Here is a 24,443-nt window from a genome sequence, read left to right on the forward strand (position 1 = left end):
TGGGCTCTTCCCACAGCCTGTAATTTGGGGTATAGGTTTCTCCTCCCCTCCAAGAATGGTCAGTCCTATTTTGTATAGAACTCTTTAGCTGGCATCACTATTATTAGATTAATTAAGCCATCCTGCTGTGGATGCTCTTGGCCCTATACAGAACTTCACCCAATAGTGCTGTGCTTTTTAAAAAGCTTTGACCATTCCACAGTTCCTAGATGTTCTGCTTACTCTACTCACCCATAAAGTGTTTAGTGAACGGGAACTCTGCATCTGCTCACATGCACCAGCATTGAAGCCCTTTGGAATCAACTTGTAATTGTTGGAAATGTCTGTGGTAAATGGGCTCCTATCGTTCTGCCTTGAGAGATGTTCTCAAGCAGAGTGATACCTGCTACACGTTTTTCTTTCCAGACAAGTTCAGATACCTTCCCAGGACCTGACTATGTATAGAATATCTTCTTCAGCAAGTGAGGAAGTATATACATGTGTTCTGGAATATACTCTGTGTGTATGAGTGTTTGTGTTTAGGTTCTTGCTTGTGGATGGCAAGAGGGTGGGGGGTTGAGTTTTTACAGAGAAATTAATGGCTGCTTCCAAAATACACAAATTTGTCTATGTGGGGAAGGTTTTTTTTGAAAGTATGTAACCTGCTACCTGTTCATGAGGACCCAAGATGAGAAACTGCACACTTCTGTCCTAGAGAGCATTAACAGTCACACTAAGAAATTTTTGGGTGAAGCATGTGCAAAATAGTACTCTTGATTGCATGTGCTCTATCTCAGATGAAGAACAGAAATCAGTATTAGTGCTTTTCTTGTGGAAGAAATGGCTGGAGGTGAGATGTAGACAGAAGGTGAGTTTCATATCCGTGAAGGAGTCTGGACAGCCAGTCAGAGTTGTACCTGTGTCCTGGTCCTGAGAGGCAGAGGAAGGCTGTGCACAGGATCTGTGTGGTGGTGTGTGTGACCCATCACACGTGTACTGGGGTAAAAAAACAGAGACTTGCAGGGAAGAGGCCAAAGAAACCCAGACATGTGAAAATGAAACTTATAAGTTTATTATTCCATATGTTTAATGCAGAGTTAATGGTGCTAGGATGGCACAGAGACTGAGGAGAGGGAGGTAGGGGAGGAAGGTGCTACTTGCATAAATAAGGGGACAGGGCTGGAAGAGGTTACATGCGTACAGGGAGCAAACATTCTACATGATCTTTTCAGACACCACAAGGATAAGTCATCTGTAGCTAAGGGAGGCAGGAAGGGCATCTGACAGTCATATCAACAGAGGGATACAGCAGCACCCATCACAGTCCACATTTGGTTAAAGTCTCTAGACTGGAATATGCATTGGAAAGTCCCACAGCATGTCTCTGCAATCAGCTGTCAGGAATCATTTTTTCCTGCGGCAATTTTTGTGCCAGTTCACTCCCTGGCATGACAAACCACCCCAGTCCTGGAGGTGACAAAGGAGAAGCAAGCAGACTGTCCTCAGATGTTGGGCTGAAAAAAGAGGTTGATCTCTTAAGACATGGCTGCTTCCAATTTGAAACCCAAAGGCAAAGAAGATCACTTTGCACCTAAATAGGCTTCTTTCATCATCCAAGATTGGGTCTATATCTACCTTGCTTAAAGCCACAGGAGTATCTTTCCATTCTCAGCATAGATGGGAGGGAGATGTTGGCTGACTGGGAGACACGATGAGCAAATGAGTTCAGCCTGGGTTTGGAGTGGGAGCTCAAAGAGTCCTGGAATCAACTCAGCGTGTTGGCAAGTGCATCGTAGCTTTCTTGGTGCCTCTTCATTTCATGCATGCACCATCAGACATGGAAGAGCAAGGACCAAGTTTGCTCAGAGGTTGTTTGGGGTTCTGAAGAGACTGGGAGGCCAGAAATGCCAGACATAAATGAATGATACAGAGTAATCTTAAAAAAGGAGGATTCACCCATAGCACCATAAGGATTCATTGGTCCTTCCCCACCTCTCCTCTGCCTTCATACATGAACACGTGTGTGCACACAGGCTGTGATACAAGTAATGCTAAGGCTGACCATGCTGTTCCCAAATCCCATGTACTGTTCAGGCAAGCCTTCAAATCTCCATGCTGGGAAGAGTGTGGGATTAAACAAAGACAGGATGGTGGGGAGAGGTGGGGAGAAAAGCTAGGGTGTAGCTGTGGAAATCGGCAGGGAAGCAAGCATAGGTTGGTCTTCCAAGGGGTTCAAGATTCATGCATGTGTGAATCTTAGGCAGGACTGCTGCACGACGCTGATTGCAAGGAAGCCGGCCATGCCATCCTCCCTACTGCTCCTCCCGTGACATATCTGCAGCAGGTGACAAAGTGTTGGCCATTGCGGCCTGTTGGAAACACTTGCAAAGTCCCTGGAGCAGTGTGGGAGGGGAAGGAAAGGACAGTCTCTCTCATCGTACAGTCCAGGGTGCGCACAACAAAACCCACCACAGACCAGTCACTCCATGTCTAGAATCCTCCTCATCTAGAAGGCCAGTAAGGCATTGCAAGCCAGTCATGTGGCCTGTGTGAAATTGGTAAAGGGTGATTGGAAAGGACGATAAACCTTCCTCTAGGTGGGTGTGCCAGCAAGAGCTGGGATCAGGAAAGGCACTTCTGTATGCTTGGTGGGTTCTGGTGGCTGGATGGCACTGAGTGACCTTGGAGTTCGGAGGCTCTTCTGCCTGCGCTGGTTCTTTGGAGCCTTTCCGTCGCTGCTTTGGTCACTGTTCCCCATTCCCTACGGTCTGGAGAGAGTTGTGTACACGGGCTGTTCCCAATGTGTGGGGCTATGGGACTGTGGCACGGAGGGTGCAGGGTCAGAGATGGCAGTGTAAAGGGGACGTTGGGAAGGTCCCATATAGGAGAAGGCAGAGTAGAGGCCAGAGGCTTGGGTGGAATGGCTGTAGTAGGGTCCTGAGGGCTGGTGGTCCGGGTAGTCAAACTGTGGCCTGGAGATAGAGGGGAAGGCCGAGCCGTAGTGGGGCAGACTCAAGGATGTGTAAGCAATCTGGGAAGTGGAGGGCTGGTCGGTGTAATGGCTTCCAGGGGTGGACCCCTCCGTTTTCACCTGGGCCTTTGAGTCCACCACCGGTGAGGTGGCAGTGGACAAGGAGACTCCATGCTGCTTGGAGATCCAGGCAGAGTGTCCGCTGGCTGCAGCCAGGGCGCTCCCGAGGCCATAGCCAGCAGCAGCCGCTGCCGCATAGCCCCCGACATGGCCTGGGTGGCCGGCGTGTCCGTTGGGCGGCAGGTACTGATCGAATTCATTGACATCAAAGGTCTCCATGTTGGACATCACCTCATGGCTGATCTCCCCAATGTCCACGTTTCCAAAGTCAATGTGTGGCTTTCCCCCTTCCCCCAGGGAACGCCCTTCTCTTTTGGAATCGGCTTTGCCTGCCTGCATCTCAGTCTTAGGGGTGGTAGGAGGTGTGGGGGGCCCATGGCTCTGACCTGCAATGTGAAGAATATTTTGAAAAGGAAAAAGAGAGAAGAGGTGATTTACAGCTTTATGACTTGCTCTATATGCAACCCATCTCTGTTCTTCCCAGTATGCCAGCAGCTGTCTAGCTGGAGGCTTTGGTGGAGGGAGAAAGAAATAGACAAAACCAAATCTCTTTGTATCATCTTGTGGAAAAAAGGGTGGGTGCAACGTTACCTTGCCTGACTAGAGGAACACAAATGCCTCTGAAACTCAGGCTTGTCCCTGTACTGCTGACACCAGCAGTCTGCTAGGTCATGAGTAAGGTGTGAGCCCCATCACTGAGGCTTTCACCATGATGACTTGTCTTTTTTGGGCCTCTGACTTGGCTGTAGTCTGTCAAGAGATTCACTGGGACCCCAGACTCACCTGAGGAGTGTTCCGGGTGACCGTCGGACATGGGCGACCCTTCGCCGGGATGCCTGTGATCCAGGTGGGCATTCTTGTAGTGGGCCTGGATGGCAGCAGCCCCACCAGCCTCCCCTTCTACCTGGCCTTCACCCTCGCCCTGTGTGGCCTTGCCATTTTTCCGCCGGCGGGGCTGGTACTTGTAATCAGGATGGTCCTTCTTGTGCTGCATCCTCAGCCGCTCCGCCTCTTCGATAAAGGGCCGCTTGTCGCTTTCGTTCAATAACCTGCAGAGACCAAGGTGGTAAAGAAGAGAAGAGGGAAAGGAGTGGGGCTGGTGCATCAGAAAAAACCACCTATGCTCGGTATTGTGGAACAGGGTGTGTAAATCCAAATGCCAGGATGTTGCCCCATGGAGGGTACTTCCCAAAACAATAGGAAGAACTTGGAGTGTTTCCATGGAGACAGCAATGTGTTCCTTCTTCTCCTTAGTCATTAAGCTCTGTCACTGGTTGGTGCCAGTGCTGGGTCTCCCTTCCCCACCTGTGTGATGCTTCTCGCCTCAGTAAGTTCAACTTAACCTCTCTTCCATTGCCAAAGGGAGAAGTGCAGCCTTTTGCAGCTGTATGAAATAAGGGTGGATGAGCTACTTTTAAAAACTTTGGGCAAATTAAGGGCAGTTGCAATTGTCCTTTGGACAAAGGTAGTGTACCACCTGTAGTGCTGCCTGCCCTGTGTCTCTTGCACTTCCCCAGACTGTATTTGTTCCAGGTTAACCTCTCCACTTCTACAGGCTTTTATCCTAGTTTGAGGCTGTATGGAGCACCAATAGCAGCAATTGATATTGGCTCCACAGGAACCATGTAAAGCAACCTTTAGTCATTTTGCAGTATTCTAAAAGGGATTTTGGAAGCTTGGAAAGGGCTAGAAACCCTAGCAGAAAGAAAATTTGTAAGAGCTAGACACTGTGTATTCTACTATTCCTGGAGCTCCTGCTCACCTCAGACATGGATAATGCAAAAGACTGAAGCACAAAGCCCTTCCTTGAACTTTGCCAAGTTGTAAAAAATTTAGCTGCTCTTTTGCTGGCTTTGTAGAAGTAGATGAGCCTTGGTCTCTGGATGAAAGGCACTGCAGAAATGTAAGCTCCTTGTCTGTATTCCTGCCAGATCATGGGCTGCTCTAGTTAAGGCTCTCTGAGGAAATGGTGAAATGCACAGGCAGGATGCCTCAGAGCACTTGAAGATAAGATCAGAATCATTGCTCAAGCCTTTTGCAGCATTTCAGCTGGAAGCACTTCAATTTCATATTATGATTTTCCTTCTCATATTCTTGTGACTCAAGGTCACCCTGTCTCCAACCAAAAACCAGTGCTCTCAGAAGGGACCGATCTTCTCACGACTGGGAACTCAAAACAGCTATTATGAATGGTAGGGCTCACAAACAGGAAAAAAAAAAAGTTCCATTTATGTTATGTCCCCACCTTTTTCTCCCCAGCAAAAGAACTACATGAGGATGGGACTGTGCCAGCTCCTTGGTACCCCCGAAGCCCTTAGCACTAAAATGTGACCAATTCTGTTTAGCTGTAGGCTCTGGGGAAGATATAAAGGCCTGAACTGACCTGAAAAACTGAAGATGAAGAGGAGGTATGGCTCAAGAAATACACGGGTAAATCTGGTGGGTGATCAGAGAGGTCACCAGCAAGTAATGGCTTGGTCCCTAAATGCCCCCTTCCCCCCTACACCTTGTGCCTCGCCTCTGCTGGTAGATGGAAGGTGTGTGGCATGGTGCTGACCTGGGTTCACTCCAGTCAGCCTGAGCGGGTTGTGGCCACACACCACATTCCTCCACTGCTTTAATCCTGGAGATTAAAGCAACTGAGCCACCATGAATCCAACACCAGCTTTCCTGTCTCCCTCCCACCACTGTATGCCACGCTCACAAGTCCCAGAGGGTTCTAATCCCTCAGCCTGTGCTGCTCCAGATGGCCCTCTAAGGGTCAGCCCTCACAGGCCTTGTGGACTGGGAGCAACTTTGCCTTGGCAAAACCTTCGTCCTTACAGAACGTGGGATATGGAGAATAGAGGCAAAACCTGCAAATCTCAGCCTCTGAGATCTGTCTTGTGGATGCTGTGAAACAGAGCCATTGGAGGCTACACAGGTGTCAGATCCCTGCCCTCTGAGCCATGCTGAAGTGCCTTATCTCCTCTCCCCTTGACAGCAGCCCGTGGGTAGTGCCACCAACAGGACAAAGGCAAGTCCACTCCCCACATCTTTGCCTTCTCTCCAAGGCTGCCTGCTCCCTCCTCCCTCCCACTGGGATCAGAATTCAAATCAGCTTTAGCAAAGTGAAACTGGTGCGAGCAGGCAAAGGCCAGGAGATTTGGGGGGATTTGGATTTCACTTGCTTCCTGCCCTCCCCCTCCTGCCCCCCACGCTTTCCAGGCCATAATGCAAAAGAATCTCGCACGGGCAGAGAAGTTACGGATCACAGAGCAAAGCCCTTCATGGGGCTTATCCAAGCCTGACACCAAATGCTCACCCCTGAGCCGAGGGGAGAGGGGCAAGCACCCAGCGCCGCGCTCTGGGAGGAGAAAAAAGGGCTAAAGCCTTCCTGCTGGCCTCTCAGAGCCTCCCCTTCTGCCACCTGGCATGGCACCGCTCCGTGTGCCAGGCACCTGGCTCAGCAGCCAGAGGCCTGACCCTGCCTGGGGCTCAGCTGCCAATGAGTCAGTGTGGTGATGGGCTTGGGCACTGGGGCTGGTGCAAGGCAAGAGCTGGCTGGGAGCAGAAGGCAGCCCTCCTACATGTCCATGGCCCTAGATTTTGTGGGCATGAACCAATTCCCTGGGTGTTGCCACCCTCATGCAGAGATCCCTCCATCGGGGCCCCTTGCTCCTCCCTACCAAGCCTTCCTCCCCTTCTTCCCGTGCCTCCCTTGTTTTCAGCCCTGGAGGTGGTGCTGGCTGGCATCTTGGCTGGGAGTCATGCTGACATTTTCAGCAGCCAGCCTCCATTTGAGAGCTGCTCCCTGTCCCACCCTGGGAAAGGAAAGCATTCAAGGATAGATTTCGTAACTGTCAAGCACAAAAACTCTCCCTTCTGTTTTGGTATGTCCCATTTGTTGTTGGCACCCATCACACACCATAAGTGGGTACAGTTTGGGGAAGGTGGATGGGGCCATAAGCCCCCTGGCACGGTGGTTGGGGTCAGGCAGGTAACGTGGTCATCAGGGCATATCCTGCAGTCCCTTCCAATGAAGGCTGGTGCCTGTAGAGGACATGGCGGTGCAAATTCTGGGCTTAAAAAAAATCATGTGCTGTTGTATCCTATTTTGCAGGTGCCCCTCAAGATTTCCATCCTTTTCCATCCCCACCCACTGCCGATTGCTGGGGATGTGCTTGGTTTAATGGTGGTCTGCAGGGAGTCCCTGTGGTTACCAGCCTTTGCTTCTAACCCACCCTTTATCTGTATAAGCCCAGAACAGCCAACATTTTCCAAAGCAACAAGCCATGGCAGTAGGGTTTAGGTGGCCGCCTTTGCAAGGACATTCATCCAAAGTTTGAGGCTAAGCCATCCAGAAAAAATCCTGTCTGCTTGCAGCTGTACTCATGTGTAGGAGCTATACCTGGGAGACAGTGTAGATAAGGCAGTGGAAACTTCAGCAGAAGAAGCCCAGCCATACCATGGCTGGAAGGCAAGGCTCTGGGCTACTATCCTGGTAACCTTTGGGCCACCTCCCCTGGAGTTTTGTGGTTGATATTTCCCCCCAGCCTCACAGAAGTACACACGCTTGGGGCCAGATACTGACTGTACCCATAACCCAGCTTGCTGTGTTGTGTGATCTCCGTAGGGGCTGGCACAGCTTGGAGATCCTCAGCATGCACTGGGAGAGGAGACGTTCGAAAGAAGCACCCAGGTGGCAAACTCAGCAGCTTACAACGACCCCAGGCCTGATGCCACAAGCTTCTCACCTGAGCAAAGCTTCCTGGCTGTATTGTGCCCTAAGAAACGCACAGGGACCTTGACCATTGTCTGGCAGCAGTGTCCTGCTGCTCTGAGTCCCGTGTGGCCAGCAGCGGGAGCCATGTCCTGGGAGCAGGGAGGCATTTGGGTGCATGACTGTGGCTGTGGGCTGGGAGCTCTGTCTCCCTGCGCTCTGAATGCAATTTCTGTGGAGGTTTCACTGCTCTGCTACATTTTCAAGGAAAATGCAATGCATGGAGGGAGACATCATTGCTCTAAAATCTGGCAAAATTTTGCAGTAAAGGAATGATATCTTGAAATCAACATTTCAGGAACAAAAAGGGTAGGTCCCCCCCCCACACCCCCTTTTCAACACAGCTTCACAATACAGAGGCTGGCAGCAGAGTCCCAGGTGAACGCAAGTGCTGGTAAAGGGAAGGCAGAGGAGATCCAAGCAGGAAAGAAGATCAGATGAGACATTCACAATCAATGCTCTGCCTTTGACTTCCCAAAGAAATCCCTTTGCTCAGGGTACATTAGACACTCAGGAGTCACGGTAAACAGGCTGACATAGCAGAGGGAGAATCTAATGCCCAAGGGGTTGGTTCCATGCGAGCTAGGCTGTTTGAAGCTGGGAATGAATACCTGCTATAGAGAGTGTGTTTTGAAGCTTCTGCTTCAAAAAATGTGTCTTGGCTCACCCAAAACTGAGGGCTTCCTCTATGAAATGTTGTCAGGGTGTGAGAATGAGAGGGCTGTTTGCATGAGCCTTGTTTTGCCTTGATTGGCATGAGGCAGGGGACTGTGCTGGGGACTTGTGGCAGAAAGTAACAGGTCAATGGGGTTATCAGCAGAGAGCGTCTGACGGGAAGGATGCGGCACAGCCAGCCTGACATGTTTGGCTTCGGCACAATGGCTCTCTGCACACCCATGGCCTGGCTGCACTCGATGAGGGCAGCCTATGGATCTGCTGGAGGAAGGAGGGGAGGCTACTCAAAGGACCCAGGATCTGCACGGAGTGAAAATAGGTGCACAAACTGGTGGTGCCAAAGGACAAGTATATGTGCGCTAGTGAGAAGAGAGGGCATCCATCTGTGTGCAAAGGAAGATGGAGTTTGTTTGAGCCAGCATATTCCAAGAGAGCCTGCTAAGGCTGGGACTCTTGCAGGTCTCTTCCTCTCTGCTAAGCCTCAGCCCCTATTTCTACCTGTGTCTCTCCTTGTCCATCTCACTGCACCTGCATAGCCTGCCAAAAGTGGGACCATCCTGGGAAGGATGGCTGTGGGGCTCTGACCGCCTGTCTCCTTTCCCTTGACCTTCCTTCTCAGCTGTAAATCCCTCTTGCTTTGTGGCACTGCCTGGAAAAGCAACCCTGTTAGTGCTGGGATCTGAGTTCAGACAGGCTTGAGGCAGCCACCTGTGACTTAACTCTTAAGTCTTGAGCTCAGCCAGTCTACTGCTAGTGCACAACTGAGCCCTACAGGGAGGGTGAGCCAAGAAAACAAGATCTCCCCAGGCAGTCAGGCAGGGAGGACCCGAAGGAGAGTGTCCTCATCAGGAACAATAGGGAAACTTAGTAGGAAACACATGGAAAGGGCTGCTGCCCAGGACAGAGGTGAGCTCTGCTGAGGAAGCCTTCACTACATCCAACAACCACTCTTGCTCTGGACAACAACTGTGCCTCCTGTGAGGGAGCTCACTGTACAGAAATCCCCTCCAGGGACACCCCTTCCATCCTGCTGAGTCTCCATCCTTCCACATGACCACACAGTCCTCTAGAGGACACCTCCAGACACCCTACATTCCACCACTCTCTCTTACCTCCAGAGCTTCCCCAAGGTCTTACTGAGCTCGGCATTGTGCAGGTGCGGGTACTGGTCAGCCAGTTTCCTCCGGGCAGCCTGTGCCCAGACCATGAAGGCATTCATGGGCCGCTTGACATGGGGTTTGCTCTTGTTACTTCCATTGACCCGGACGGGCATGGGAACCAGGGTCCAGTCGTAGCCGCTCAGCACCTGGCTGACTGCCTCGCGGATGCACACCGGGAACTTGTCATCATCCACCTCCGAGTCTTGCTGTTCCTTCTTCACCTTCCCCATCTCCCCATTCCCAGAGCCAGTGAGGTGTGGGGAGTTGTCTGATGCCATGGAGGGTCCTGGGGAGAGGCAGTGGTGATCTTCAGAGCCCACTGGGCTCATCTCCACCTCCGAAAGGTCTTGGTCATCAGCCATCGTTGCTCTCAAGCTTTCCCTCTTCCTTCTTGCTGCCCTTCTTCTCACTGGGGAGGGAAGGGAGGAAGACAAAAACAAACGAAAAAAGGGGGGAAAGAAAGAAAATGAGAAGCAGCCACCAAATCTGAAAGGGACGCCAAGATCTCTGAAGAACTGACCACGAGACAGGGGCTGCTCAATTAAAGCACAAGCAACGCAATTGCCGTGCACACCACAGAACCCGTGATCAGTGGGGGTGGGGATGGGCCGGAGCCCCTGATTAATTGGGATATTGCTCCCTATCTCTGCAATTGTGTGGAGCTGACATGTGAGGAAGGGCCTGCAGCAAGAGGGATAATGAAGGTTGGGGGCCTCAAAGGAGAGAGACCTGTACCATTCTGCCTGGGCACAGCACCCCACAGAGGAGTGGAATGTGGAGGAGGGCCACCAAACTTGTGTGGGGAAGTGCCCCTTTATTTCAAAGACATGCACTGAAATGTCTGGGGGAGGCATGGGAGGGGAGGCACCGGCAGTCTATAAGCCAGAAGGGACTGATACCCCAGGTGCCAGGGAACCTGAGTGGGTGACACCACCATGCAGAGAACCAGCCCAGGCCCGGGATGCACACCCAGAGACCCTGATCCCAGCTGTGAGGAAGTGCTTCTGCGGGGACATCTCATCCCTCACTCTCCTCTCACAGCTGATAAACCAAAGGTTTAAAATACATCTACACTTCATCCACACACACACTCCAGTGTATGTGTGTGTATGCATATGCATACTCACATTCATGTATCTGTATCTATATCTATATATATCCAGACAAAAACACAACCAAGTTTAACTTTGAGATAAGCCATAGCTTTGGGTTGCCTGTCCCACACATTCCGCCTTTCTCCTTCTGTCTGCAGTCACCTCTAAAAGTCCCCACTACTGTGCAGCAGTTCCCCCCTAAGAGAAAGAAACACTAAAAATAAAGGCCTCTCTATCCTCCCCATCTAGAAATTGAGAAAAAAAAAAAAAGTGGAAGAAGAAAGAAATTTAAAAAAAAAAGTGATGGAAAAGTGTGCCTCTGGCTTAACTGGAAAAAAAAGCCAGTGCATAGCAAGAGCTGCTGTCCCTCCAGTTTTAGAGGGCAACACAGACTCTGTTTTGGGAAATGAAAAAAGTAAGAGAAAGTAGAGGGGAAAAAAGCGCGATTGAAAGTGTGCGCGTGTGCAAGCGAGCTCAGGTAGGAAAACTTACATTGCTGGCCGGTGTGCCGGGCAAATCCTGCGAGGGCTGTATTTGTATCCCAATAGCCGCCCTGTTCTCTCTCCCAGCCCCAGCGGTGTCGGGGCGCGCAGCACAGGGAGGCTCTCAAGCGAGTGCCATTCCTGGAGGGAGGCTTGGTTTTTACTAATACCCCGGCTGGATGTCTCTAGCTGGCTTTGCTGCTTAGCACCGGGGGAGGGAAGGGCGGAAGGTGGAGCCAAGCACTCCTCAGAGCCAGAAAACAGTCGGCCAGGGACGGCGGGGAGGGGACACAGGCAGCCCCCCACCCCACCTCAGCCACCAGTACGTTCCCTGTTTTCCATGGTGCCAGCTTCTTCATGAGAATTGCTGGCATTCCTGCTCTCAGTGGCATGGCCACCCCAGAGATGGTGCTGGAGGATTCAGCCCTGGCAGGCTGGGGTGGTGGGATGCTGGAAGGGGTATGGGTGGTTTGGGGAGAAGGGTGTGCATCCTCAGGATGGGGGTCCCCCTCCTTCTCCCTGATATCATGGTTACTCCTGAAGGATCTAGCACTCCCCATGTACTAAATGAGTCCCTAGTCCTCATCACAGAGTCGCATGAGGATTCCTCTATGCTGAAACAAGTTGACCTGGGACCCTGGGGTCAAGGCACTGTGAAAAGGGCATCATTCAGACCTGCATCTGCAAGGTAGGGAAGGGGATGCAGGGATCAGAGGTGTTCTGAGGGTGGAGGACATCAGGTCCAGGGAAAATGTCATGCTGCTGGACAGTGAATACCAGTTTGAGCTTTCTTAAGATTTTTGCACTCTAGGGATGGGCTCTGGGGGATCTTGCCAAGATAAGCAAGGCTCTGCTTCCTCCAGCATGCTGAGCTGTTCCTATAGGCAAACGTGGAGGAAAGTGGGGTTTCCTAACAAGGGTTTCCTCACAAGGAAAGTGGGGTTTCCTAATGGGAAGGACTCTCACACTTACCCTCATTCTTGCTGCTTGTGCACTGGGACACGTAATAGATCTCAGCTCTCAATGGTTTAGAATGTTTTCCCTCACATCTTCTTTTTTCCATCTCACTTTCCTTCCTACATGCCTCTGGTAGCTGGTTTCTTCAATTTCTTTTGTTACCAGGGCTTCTATAGACCAACATCAACTCTGTAAACATGAAAAGTCACACACAAAAATTCTGATGATCTCCTATGGTAGCAATGAGATAAATGAAGCTCGTGCCCCAGCTCCTTCCTGGAGACCCAGCCTAAAGACATTTCAGTGCTAAGTCAGAAAATACAAAGAGATTAATGCATATGACCCAGGCAAACAGCTTGGAGGGATTTCAAGAACATTTTCAACTCCTATAGCAGATATTCACTCTCCAGAAGCTTTGTGTTAGAAAGACACAGAAAACCACTGGCTGGCACCACATGGACTGTGAGGGAACCTGTCCCAAGGATGGTGCTGAGCCCCTGAGCTCAAGCCCTCAGAGCAAACCTGTGGGGCTGGTTGCTGCCCCTGCAAACTGGCTGACAGCTTAGGGCTGTTTCCCTGCATGCCTGGCATTGTCTGGAGTAAATAAAGTTCTGAAACCATAGGATGGCTGCAGGGAAAACCCCACTAAAGCCCAATGAGAAGCCTTTACTGAACAGAGCTGGGGGGGGGAAATGGCTGCATGCCACTGGGATCAAGCAGGCAGCTCTGCTTAAACAGGCTGCTTGCACCCCACTGTCAAGGGATCATCTCCTACCTTTCTTCTCTTCAGTATTACCTACTCTGGAAAAAAAAAAGATGGATTCAAATATTTTTCTTCACATGATGCCTTTTTCCCTTTGGAAGAGGGGAATGTGTCTTTTTGATAACAAGAAAACCCAATGGATAGCAGCATTGAGGCCCTGCTTTCTTGGCCAAAGCAGCAGCTGGTCAACCTCAGGTCTTGCCATTTGGGTTGAGTTCTCTCACCAACAGACACCCCAGTTGTGGTTGACACAAGAATAGGACAGCACAGATGGGCAATTTGGCAGCTCACCCTCTGTCTGGCATGAAGATGACCAGCAAAAACAAGTGAGGCAAGGTCAATTGCCTGTATCCCACTGGATCCAGAGTCCATGATTCTGCAGAGCTCATGGCGCCTTCCCCAGCCAGTAAGGGCCATCCTCAGTCTGCAGGGGCCCTGCACAGGAGTGTGGGAGAACTGGAACTGGAAGTTTGGTCTCCTGCCCCTCAAGAAGGCAGCCTCTGCTGAGAAACACTGCCCTGCTTGTTTCCTTGGCTGTAGCCAACCTCCAACCTGGAGCAGGGAGAGAGAGTGACACAGAAAATAACCAGAAAATGGTGTTTATTTGCTCTCCCTTCAGGTGGCTAGTTCCTGTGGATCCCACAGGAAAGAGGCAGTGTGGCAGAGATTTCTTGTTTTCCTCTGGAGTGGGGATACAGGGTGAAGAGCTTGAAGTGGTAGGGAACGAGAGGCCAGGGGCTCTCAGTGCTTTGCTGGAGAGGATCCCCAGTCAGGAGACAAAAAAAGAGCCCCACAAGGCACTGAGCGAAGTTTACAGCCCGCTCAGCTCACACCCTGAGTGCAACAGGTAAACTCTGCAGGGAGAGCAACTCCCAGCTGGGCAAGAAAGGAATCAGACCCAGAAGGGATTTCAGTAACCTCCAGGGCACTGGACCAGTGTTTTTTCCCACTGCTCACCATCCTGTCAGAGCCTGCTGCCACCAGCCAGCCAGGAGCCGACTGCAATTTGTGCCTCGTTGCAGAGCCATGGGTGGCTCAGCTGCAGAGAGGGATGTCCTCAAAGGAGGGTGTACCGGCCACACAGTGTCTGCAATCTCAGTGTCCCCTCGTATTTAAATGTTGAGGAAGGGGCTTTTTCCCTCCATTCTGCTTTTCTCCAGTTCTTGTATTTTGTCTCCTTTGGTCCGGCCTCCACTTTTTGAATTCTCTTTTATTTTGCAGTCTGTTTATCCCTTTTTTCAGCCCCTTCTCAGAGCACTGAGTGTTTGAATATCCTTGTCCAAGTCTCTTCTGTCCACGTGTCCCTTGTCCATACCACTCCCGAGGATGATAGGGAACACACCCTGCTCCAGGCTGGCTGCCTGGTGAACAAGGAGCATCATTGCAGTGGCACCTGCTTGGGAGGGTTTCAGCAAGGGGGCCACGTTGGTGGGACACCTCCTCCACCAAGGTGGGACCATGGAGGTTTTGGGGGAGGGTTTTGCTAGGTGACACCTATCCCCTGCACCTGTGGCAAGGGAGGAGTCAGAGGGGAGAGCCTGTTCACAGCAGAGGAGCAGCAGGATCCCCAGCACGAGAGCCAGCTTTTGTCCCCTGCCCAACTCGGGGGCACAGCACTGGTATTGTCCCAGGACTGCCTGGGAAAATGGGAGGGGTTCCCTGTGAAATCTTTCCATACAGGAAAACAGCGTCACAGCTGGGGAGCAAGGAGGGGACGATACAGACATTCGAAAAAATACACATACACACCCCCCAGCCAAACAATACCCACAGTGTGCTGAGGGAAAGGGAGACCCATGAATTGGGAGTTTGATAAGGATTTTCTCCCGCGCGCGCCTGCTCTCTCAACGGCCCCTTCAGTTTTCCCAACAACCCTCCCTCCTTCCCTTTCTGGCTTTCTTGTTTGGGCCTTAAACAGTGCACAGTCTTTGTTCAGGATACAGGTGAATGACAATCATGTGATTAACACACACTCGCGCACACACACACGCACACACATAAAAAGCTTTTTAAGAGCGTCCAGCTTGCTCCAGACCCAAAGACGGGAGAGGAAGCCCGGGCTAGGAGGAGCTGAGGCGGCGGCAGTGGCCAGGATGGGGACAGCCACTGGGATGGATGAGCGGGCACCACCTCCTCTTTGCAAAATACCCTTCATGTGGAAGAGGGCACGTGAGAAAATGAGGGGCAGGTGGTTGGAGGGGTGGGGGCATCGTCTGGGATTTGGAGGTGGGAGGGGGTCTTGCCCCTGCTGCCTTCTTGCCTGTGCCAGGCAGGTTGGTGTGGATTTGCTGTGGTTGTATCCCCCCTGTAATGCTGTGGAAGGGACAGGGAATGGCCATACCAACATCATGTTAGGGAGGGAAACTAGATTTATCACACCAAAGCCAAACCCTTGTCCTACCCTATCTCCAAAGTGGGATTTGCATCTTTGATGGTATGAAGCCTGCTGCTGCTGCCTGACATGGCTGGTGGGCATGGCTTGGTGAGGAAAAGGAGGGGGACAGCTCTCCTGTCTCCCTGCCCATGAGGGAGAAAGAGGGAGGCAGAGGACCAGACAACCCAGACGGTCATGGGAGGGTTGAAGATGTCAGGGACAGCTCACCCACATTGGAAGTCCCGCTATCCCAGTAAGGACTGCATGTCCCCTTCGGTGTGAAGATGCCACTGGGCCTTATCACACCTCATCATCATGGCCATGGGATAGTTGGGAAGCTCAGTACTCAGTCCTGGGGGCAAGTGGAAGCTAGTGGCCAGGTGGCCATTTGACCCCCCACAGAGGAAGTCATGAGAAAATTGGAAAAACTAGAAAGGTTTCAAAGCGTTATCCTTTTTATTTGATGATTGCATAAGTGTGATGCTCTGAGAAAAAGCAGGGAGGAGCAAAGGGAAAGACCACTATAATGTCTGGAAAACCTGTGAGTCTGCAGATGGTCTGACTCGTGAGACATCATGGGACATGACTGATGACAGCCTGAGAGAGATCAGGACCAGGTCGTACCCTTTGCTGGAGCACCCAAGCCCAGCCCTGTCTCCACCACTTCCTCATGCCCTTCTCTCCAAATTACTCTCCCATCCAGTGTCATGACTGCTCTCTCAGGCTCCCAGAGTGTGGGTCATTTTCAAGGCTTGTCCATCAACGAGAGGAAGCAGAGGGTCCCTGAAGGCCATGTTTGTGTCACCCTCCTCAATTCTGTGTCTGCCACACTCTCCAAAGAGCCCTTTGATTTGCCTTGTGCCATAGGCAGCCTTCCAGCTGCGAGCTGGGCGCAGAAACCACTGCTGGGCTCTGATCTTCATCACCCCTCACTGTTCTTGGCTGAAGCTTCCACTGTTTGTCCTGGATCCTTCCAGGTGCCTCTGAGTTTCCAGTTGTGGGCATTTATGAACTAGTTGTTTGCAATGCAGCCTGAGGAGAAAGGAATGGTTGAATGATGAACTGGTTGTTTGCAATGCAGCCTGGGTCAGTCAGGAAATGCAAAGAGCTGCCTGCAGCCCTACCTGGGTTTTGGCAGCACCATACAGCATCCATGTGGTTACAGGACAGCTGCAGGGACTGTGCAGGAAGTTTTGCTATGGGATATCAGGCAGGCAGTACCTAGAGTTGTTTACTGGTGGACTGGGCAGTTTGACAATCCAGTGTCCTGTTCAGGCAGCTAAAGAAATGTCACAGTGGCTGTCTTCCTCCGGGATTATCATTCTGCATGGGCAACAAAGCCTGGATGGTGCGGATTAGTGCATAGCCCTGCACTCCCATCACCTCAGGAGGGGGTGGGGGTCCTCAGGAAATTCTCTGGGGACTGGGTCTGGGATGTGGTTGTAGAGTCCTGCCTGGCTCCAGAGCAGGAATAAAACCTGCTCTCCAAGGGATGGTGCGGGATGCCACAGGTGCAGGATACCACAATGTTACTGCCACTCGTGTATGGCCTTGATGTGGCCAAGCAGACTTTGTTCAGCTGCATTTTTTTGTTCTAAAGCAGTGAATTACAGTGCCAGCTGCTCCAGAGAGGAGGTGTAGGGAAAACCTTGTGGAAAGTAGGGAGGAGAATAATTTCTGAACATTGCAAAGACCCCAGGCAGCTCCTGGCCTGTCATCTTGGCCAGTCTAATGTTTCATTGGCATGGCAAGGACCTGTGATGGCTAAACGGGACAATTTTCCTGCATTACTCAGGTCTGGGAAGATCAAAGAGGAGTGGGGCAAGCATGTCTGTCTGCTACCTGCTTTGATAGATGGCACAGAGCCTGCCTGGCTGTTAACCCCTGCATCTCCTGCTGGAGAGGACAGGTGTACTTCCAAAGGGCTAGCCCCAAAAAGCATGCACTGGAGGGGTAGAGCTGGTGGAGAAAGACCAGGTTGCCTGTTCTTGGATGGAGCCTGGCATATCCAGTGTTATGTAATGGAGGGAGCTGGATGCTGTCGGTCTGCACACCAGATGAGAGATGCCTAGAGGGGCAAAGAAGGGAATCGTACAAGATTGGGCAGAGCAACCAGAAAAGGGATCCTCCCAATGGGACCTGTGTCTGTAGCAGTGCTGAGTGACCCCAATGGGCTCACTCTGTGGTGGTCAAGGAGGCTCCAGGGTGATCTTCACCTCTGCTAGTCCCTTGGATGCAGGGAGACTCCTGGGGAGCCGGGGGAAGGGTTAAGTCGGGAAGGCTTCAGCCTGCTGCCTTGGCCCCTGTAATTCCTCCAGAGAGTAGGACTGGGAGAACAAGGAGCCCTTTCTGTTCACAGGAATTAATAGCAAAGAGTCATCTGGGGTGTCATTCAAGCCCTGATCAGCTCCCAGAGGAATGTGAGGGAGAATGAGTGAGGGAGCATGGCCTCAAGGCACCAGAGCTAGGGCAGGAGCAGTTTGGCTGGTAACCAGAGTTACCAGCCAGCATTTGGGCAGTGGGACCGTCTTCCTCTTTACCCCAGCCTCCATGTCCCCTCTGCCCTGTGCAGGGGCTCACCCTGACACCCATATTCAAAGGGCTCCCAAGCTTGTCCCTTGTTACCCATCCCTTCATCCCGGGGAGGGGTGAGATATCCCAGCCCACCAACACAGCCTGCTCTCTGCTGAGCCTGGAGGGATGGGCCAGGCAATCAGGGGCCAACACAGCCCCACTGCTCTTACAATGGACATGAAATCCCCTTTCCAGGGCTGTCTCACCACCCCCAGCCTGTGATGGCAATGTTCTTGTCCTCCCAAGCAAGCTTGCCCATGGAGAGGGTCTCCAGGGAACCCTCAAGCACAGCCGGGGATATGGGGCTATACCTCAGGGTTCAAAGTTCAGTGCTGAAGCCTTTGCTACTGCAATGGCTCACTCAAACTCACCTGGTCACTGCAACTTCAGGAGAAAAAGATCAGTCTAAGGATTTGTTATGCTGCTGTTTCACGATGCTGCTTCATGGCTACACAGGAAGGCTTGAAAATATTGCATGATGACACTGCAGCTTTGCCTGTAATGGCAACCAGCTCTGGTGAGCCAAGGAGAGATTTTGGGCACATCTCTACTTTCCTGAGAAGGAGACCTTGGAGTGATCCTCTGTCATGACCCCCTGCCTCCTCTCTGCCCAGCTGCATCATGGGCAGCCCATGTGACAACACCTGGTGGCACAGGGTGACTTAAGGCTCTGGTGATGCAACGTGGTCCACGCTACCATGTGACATACAGAACCTTCAGGCCAGCTCTCAGTGTGTGCATGGCCACAGCATGGACAGCAACCTGAGCAGCCAGCCTGGCAGCAAGTGTGGGTGTGGCAGATGGTGACATGGGTGCAGTACGAACAGAGCGGTGCTGGAGTCATGAGTTGCTTTTGCTGGCCAAAACATATCTCACCAAAGCCTCTCCTACTCCCCCAGCACCAGGTCAGTGTAAAACCAGGCTTAAGCACCAGCCTGCATCTCAGCATCCTCTGGGAGATGCATGGTGCCACTGGGATGGACTCTGCCCGTGCCCTGCTCCCTGTGCCACCACCACTGCCACAATGAGTGCTCCTTGTCATAGAGGGGTTAATAAATGATGCAAGAAAGAAGCCCTTTAATGCACAGTGACCTTTGGCCTTTCATAAATCACAGTGTTGGGCTGCAAGTACGCGGGGGGCACGAGGCGTTTGGGGGAGAGGATGGGAGGGGGTCCATGCAGCTGCGCCACGGAGTTGACATTGTTCCCACCATCACTAAAGTGCAACAAATCCCTCTATTGTGTTCCTGGTTTATCTGGTTCCTCTTGTTTATTAGCAGAGGTTGTTTGGCGCTGGCTCCAGCCCTGGGCGGGTGGAAAGAGTGTTGGCACGCACCAGAGAAGGAGAGGGAGGGAGTGGGGGGGATCGGGACTGGAGGACGAGAGCAGTTCATCAATGGCTGTATTGTCCCATCTTTTTTGTTGCTCCTGTAATGATATGTTCGAAAAAAGGGGATTAAAAAAAAAAGAAAGGCGGGGGTGGGGGGAGACGAGAGAGGGAGAGAAAGACAAACTGCACAGAAGGACTGGATAAGAATGGCCGGTCTGGGCCCACAGCGGATGCTGTTGCAGCTGGGGAGGATGGGTCGGGACAGAGCCGCGACGGGGCTGCTCTGTGCCTTTATGCTGCTTATTCAGGTCGGGAGTTGTGAGCCCCAGTGGCTCAGGCTGGACCCACCCGTGCCAACTCTATTCATGGCCAGCCGGGCCCACGTGCGCATGGCAGGGAGGCCGGGGCAGCGGGAGTGAGGAGTTGGGGCTGGCGAGGAAGGGGGAGGAAGGCTAATCCTCACGTCCCTCGAGACTGAACCTGTCTTTGTACAGAAGATGCAGTTGGGAGGCACAGCATCTTCTCAAAACACTGTCAGTGTCCTTCATCCTGCTTGGTTGTTGTCCCCCACCATACCCACCTATTATAAGAAGTAGTAGGGCCACTTCCCAAATTAGCAGGGATTTTCTTGCACCCAAACTTTGCTTATGCTTGCATTTTTTCCCTGGAGGTGCCTATGGGCATATGCCCATGAAGAGCTCCACTGGTTTTCATGGAGAACAGTGGGACAGCGCTCCCAGAGATTGATAGAAAATGGTAACACTTTGGTTGCCACTTTGCTTAAAGGTCATTGCCAGCAGAGTAAACCTGCCATAGGCACAGGGACTTTGCTTGCCATTGCTCTGCCTGTTGCCACCAGTGCAGCTGAGGGGATGCAAACATCCCTAAGAGGAGCACATTCCTTCGTAAAGAGCCTCATCGAGATCAAACTGAAATTTATCAATAGAAGAGTGAAATTCTGCCCGGGATGCATAAGGGGATGTTTTGTTCATTTCAGGCCACTGCTGGCTGGTTTTATCCCAACCACACTGTCTGTTTCTGCTCCAGTGACTCCACCTCTTCAGAGGTGGGTCAGGTAGGGCCACGTTGATCTGAACATGCATAAGAGCTCTGTGGTGATTTTTAATTTTTATTTCAAATGGCATAACTCAGAGATTGAAACATTATTCTGAACATTAAATAGCAAGTTTTATTTCATTGTTTTAGGGTCTTGTGACTGACCTCTCATCTTTCAGCCTGGGTCAAGTTTTAAATGCAAAATGCTGGCTTGAAACAAAATGTCAGAAATTCACTTTGAAAATGTCCATTCACAGCATTTTGGCATTTAGAAAAGAATAATTCAGGAAGATTGCCTTGAAATGAAATGTTTTGATATTTTAAAAATCCATCTCCCACACTCACTTTCCACTCAAAAGTGCTCGTTGAATTATGTCTGAATTTGCAACTTCATTCCCTTGAAGTCCTATTTCTTAGCAAATTATTTACCAGTAAATGCTTCCCTGGTACCAGTCATTCCCACCCAATGATGCCACATCCTTGCCGTAGCTGGGAGGTCTCAGGGTCTCCACAAAGAGGTGGAGCGTGCTTGGATTCCTGGTTTCCCTGAGTCCCACCTTGGCACAAGTGATCTCAGAACTCACAGCAGGCCTGCCATCAAGTCTGTGCCACACACTCCATGAAGGTCAGCCATGAAGCCCAGCACTGGCACCACTGTAGCTCTGTGGCCTTAAAAATGAAGGTTAAGTTAATGGAACGTGGTCACAGAAGTTTGTGTGGTGGCAGCTCAGGGTGTTTCTGGAGAGACAGGGGAGGAGGAGTGGCAGGGGTGTGAAGGTCTGAGACGAGAGAACAGAGGACAGATCCCCCTCATCACAGGGATATATGTCAGTGCACGCAGAAGAATCTCTTTCACCTGAGTGGAAAATGAAGAGTGTTAAAGCCAAGAAGGATTGCTGCCTTGATTAAAATTAACATTTTTCATCCTCCCTTCTCCCATGTGTACATAGAATGAGAGAGTGAATTGGCCATAAAGAAATGTGCAAGGTAGTGATGACAGGATTATACTAGTTGCCAGCAGCTTCCCAACCCTTCATTTAAAGAGCGGTTCAGCTCCCCAGCCCCTCCTCTGCTCATCATACCTCTTCAAGAAAAGTTTGATGAGCTTCTCCACTATAGGAAATTCTCACACTGGATTCCCTCAGTCAGATCCTGCTCTGTATCCAGCAGTTACTTCCATACCCAGTGTTAACTAAAGCATCTTCATAAACCTCTGAAAAGAAAAAATGAATAGGCAAGATTCAAAGCAGAATAGGCAATTGTCCAAGCAACTGGACCAGAGGGAACAGGCAGAAACTGATGCACAGGAAGTTCCACCTGAATGTGAGGAAGAATTTCTTTACTGCGCAGGTGATCATGCACTGGAACTGGCTGCCAAGGGAGGCTGTGGAGTTTCCTCACATTCCAGAACTGTCTGGACACAATCTTGTGCCATGTGTTCTGGAATGAGCTTGCATGAGCAGGGAGGTTGTGCAGATGACCCACTGTGGTCCCTTCCAACCTGACCCATTCTGTGATTCTGTGAATAGTTCTCAGCACAGTTGATATCACTTCTTGTTCAGATAAATCATCGACGTCCACTTGTCCTTCCTGTCTTCCAGTCCAGTGAGAGGGGACTTTGCAGGACTTCTGGATTACAAACCCGAAGAGTGACAGGGTTTTCCTTGAAAACATTTGGTCACATGATGAGTGTTACAGCAACCTGGAAATAGTTTTCCTGGACCAACTTGAACTGGTGGCAACATCAATCCTGCACCTGAGCTGGACAGTCATGGGAATGTATTGAAACTAAATCCCACGTGACATTCTCATGTCTCTCTTTTCTCATGGACAGTCTAAGCTTGGCTTAACCTCAGGCTACGTCCCAGTCTCACCAGCCCCCACAGCAGGTGGCACTGGTGACTTTGAAGAAGTTAGTGTCTGCCCAAAATAGGCCATGACATGTGGCAGAAAGGACAGAGCACTGGGACCTGGATTTATGCAGGCAAGTGCACCCCTGAGTGTCCTCAAAGGCAAAGCCTGCCTAAGCTGCTTCCTCTGCAGGCAGCATCTCCATCGCTCTGCAGATGTCCCCAGGAGCATTCAGTCAGCAGTGGTGAGGACAAGGCAGGTTACCTCAAGGCTGTACCTGCAAAGTGCTGTAGTTTGCACCACCTCTCTTTCCACATCAACAGGTAATGGAAAATAAAATAAATGCATGCACGTGAAGACGATGTCTCATCCCAGACCATGTGGAAGACACTCCCTGGACTCTGAGGTCTCAGCTGTGCTCAGGGTAGGCCTGACTACTTTCAGTGGCATCCCTTGGGGCAGGGACAAGACTGTGGCACTCACCATGAACTTCACAGTACAAGCCATTGTCAAGAACCTTATCACTAGGTTTTGCTTCCCAAACTCCAGGGAAATTCAAGGAATCACTTTTCTGCCAGCAATGGTCTGGAAGTTTTTAAATAAGTATCAGCATTAATCTGGAAATTCTTAAGGAGCCCAGATCAATTTCCTAATTAAGAGGTACATTTGGGAAGTTTTAAACCTAGGTGCCGCCTCTTGGGAAGAGCACAGGCTCTGCTCCTCAAAGACAGTGGAACCCTGTGCACTTTGCTCAGGGGCAGGAGAGGAGCCGCAGCCCCCGGCACGCGTGGCACGGTGACTAGAGGAGCATGGCACCGCTGGCGGAGCAGCCCGGCCCAGATGGCCCGGCTGAACCTGCCGGCTGGCAGGACTCCCCGGCACCGCCGGCTGCACCAGGGCCTGCTCCCACGCTGTCCCCAGCACAGCTGCCTGGTCCCCTCTTCTCCCTGCCCCCCAGGAGACATCGTGGTCCCCTGACCACCAACGTGGCTCCTCTCTCAAGAGTCTCCTGGCTCACTGGTCAGCTCTGTTTGAATGGTGGCATGAGAATTTCTCCCTCATTCGCACAATCATCTTGCCTTGCCCCCCTCCCTCCCCTGCCCCCAGCCATCAATATCCTCCTTCCCTGCCTCCCTCCTCCTTCCCCGCCGCCTCCCCCTTCTCTCCCTGGAACTTCCCTGCAGCTGCAGAGCTGGCCAGACAATCGGGTGTTTTAGAGAAATACATTTTTGGGCTAATTTGCCATGCATAAGTGTTTCTCTTACCCTTTAAAGGCAGGGAACAAAGAGCACATTCTCTGGGAGCTCTGCCCCGTTGTGAGCAGCCCTGCAGCTGTACAGCACTGTGCTACCCTCCTCTCTCCTGCTCCACTCCCTGATAGCTGTGTAAGGAGATAGGGCTCTGCTTCTCCCCGGGACCACAACATCTCCTACCCATCATTTCTTTCTGGGTTTTTTTTGGTTTTGTTTTTGTTTGTTTGTTTTGTTTGTTTTGTTTGGTTTTTTTTGTTTTGTTTTGTTTTTTAAAGCAGAGACTGAACAAGGGCAGAGGGAAAGGATTTGGCAGCACTATGAGCTAGACTAACTTGCCAGATCCTCCAGGTAGAATCTTTTATGTTGAGACATAATTTATTTGGAAACAGTCTTAATTTTCCTTAATTTGGGGTTTAATTCTATATTGAAATATTTTACTCCCTTGATAGGTAACACTGTGGCAATGTCTTACACACACTATATTAGACTGGATGAAATTTTGGTCTATCAAGGAAATCTAGTCAAAATATAAACCCTGTGAGAGGTTTTCAGGTCCTGATTTCTCACGACAAACATTGGTTGCCATCCCTGCCCATCCCTGGAACTGTTTATGCTCAGGTTAAGTGGACTTTGAGCAATGTGGTCTAGTGGGTGGCATCCCTGCCCATGGCAGGGGAGGTTGAACTAAATGATCTTTAATGTCTCTTCCTGACCACACCATTCTATGATTCCATGATTCTATGATTCCTGCCTAGGGAATTTCTCAGACAGGATGATTTTCCTTTTTAGGGCTAGTAATTAGGAGTTTTGGCCTGGTGGATCAAACTGGGAAGAAGATGCAGATGTTCTGCTATGAATTCCTCACAGGCTGTGGAGAAGGAGATAGCCTGGAGCAGCTGGATGCCGAGGAACTAAAGATTTTTGTCAGCTTTTTGGGAATCCCATTTTAGCACTTGCTGAATAATCTTTTTCCTGTCCATGGAACGCTGGTCCAGCAAACAGCTTGCCAATTGGTAATAAGGTTCTGGTATAAGATAAACAG

The 24,443-nt window shown here is 51.0% G+C and overlaps 1 protein-coding gene across 1 annotated transcript; it reads right to left on the reverse strand.

The window, feature by feature from the left end:
* Positions 1–1,077: 1,077 nt before the first annotated feature.
* SOX10 (SRY-box transcription factor 10) lies at positions 1,078–11,370 on the reverse strand. The gene is made up of 4 exons (XM_041481755.1): positions 11,254–11,370; positions 9,620–10,076; positions 3,854–4,119; positions 1,078–3,456 (listed from the first exon to the last, which is right to left on the reverse strand). The coding sequence occupies exons 2-4, from the start codon at positions 10,027–10,029 to the stop codon at positions 2,741–2,743; spliced, it is 1,392 nt and encodes a 463-aa protein (XP_041337689.1). The 5' UTR covers positions 10,030–10,076; positions 11,254–11,370; the 3' UTR covers positions 1,078–2,740.
* Positions 11,371–24,443: the final 13,073 nt, after the last annotated feature.

This window comes from Pyrgilauda ruficollis, unplaced genomic scaffold (genome assembly GCF_017590135.1).
Source record: "Pyrgilauda ruficollis isolate IOZ18807 unplaced genomic scaffold, ASM1759013v1 scaffold56, whole genome shotgun sequence".
In the NCBI taxonomy this organism is placed as follows: domain Eukaryota; kingdom Metazoa; phylum Chordata; class Aves; order Passeriformes; family Passeridae; genus Pyrgilauda; species Pyrgilauda ruficollis.

Bases quoted from the DNA above. Each gene is read 5' to 3' on its own strand.
- SOX10 (XM_041481755.1), bottom strand. From the start codon at position 10,029: ATGGCTGATGACCAAGACCTTTCGGAGGTGGAGATGAGCCCAGTGGGC. The intron at 4,120-9,619 runs GTAAGAGAGAGT...TGGTCTCTGCAG, and splicing joins ACCTTGGGGAAGCTCTGGAG to GTTATTGAACGAAAGCGACA. The intron at 3,457-3,853 runs GTGAGTCTGGGG...TTCACATTGCAG, and splicing joins TCACCCGGAACACTCCTCAG to GTCAGAGCCATGGGCCCCCC.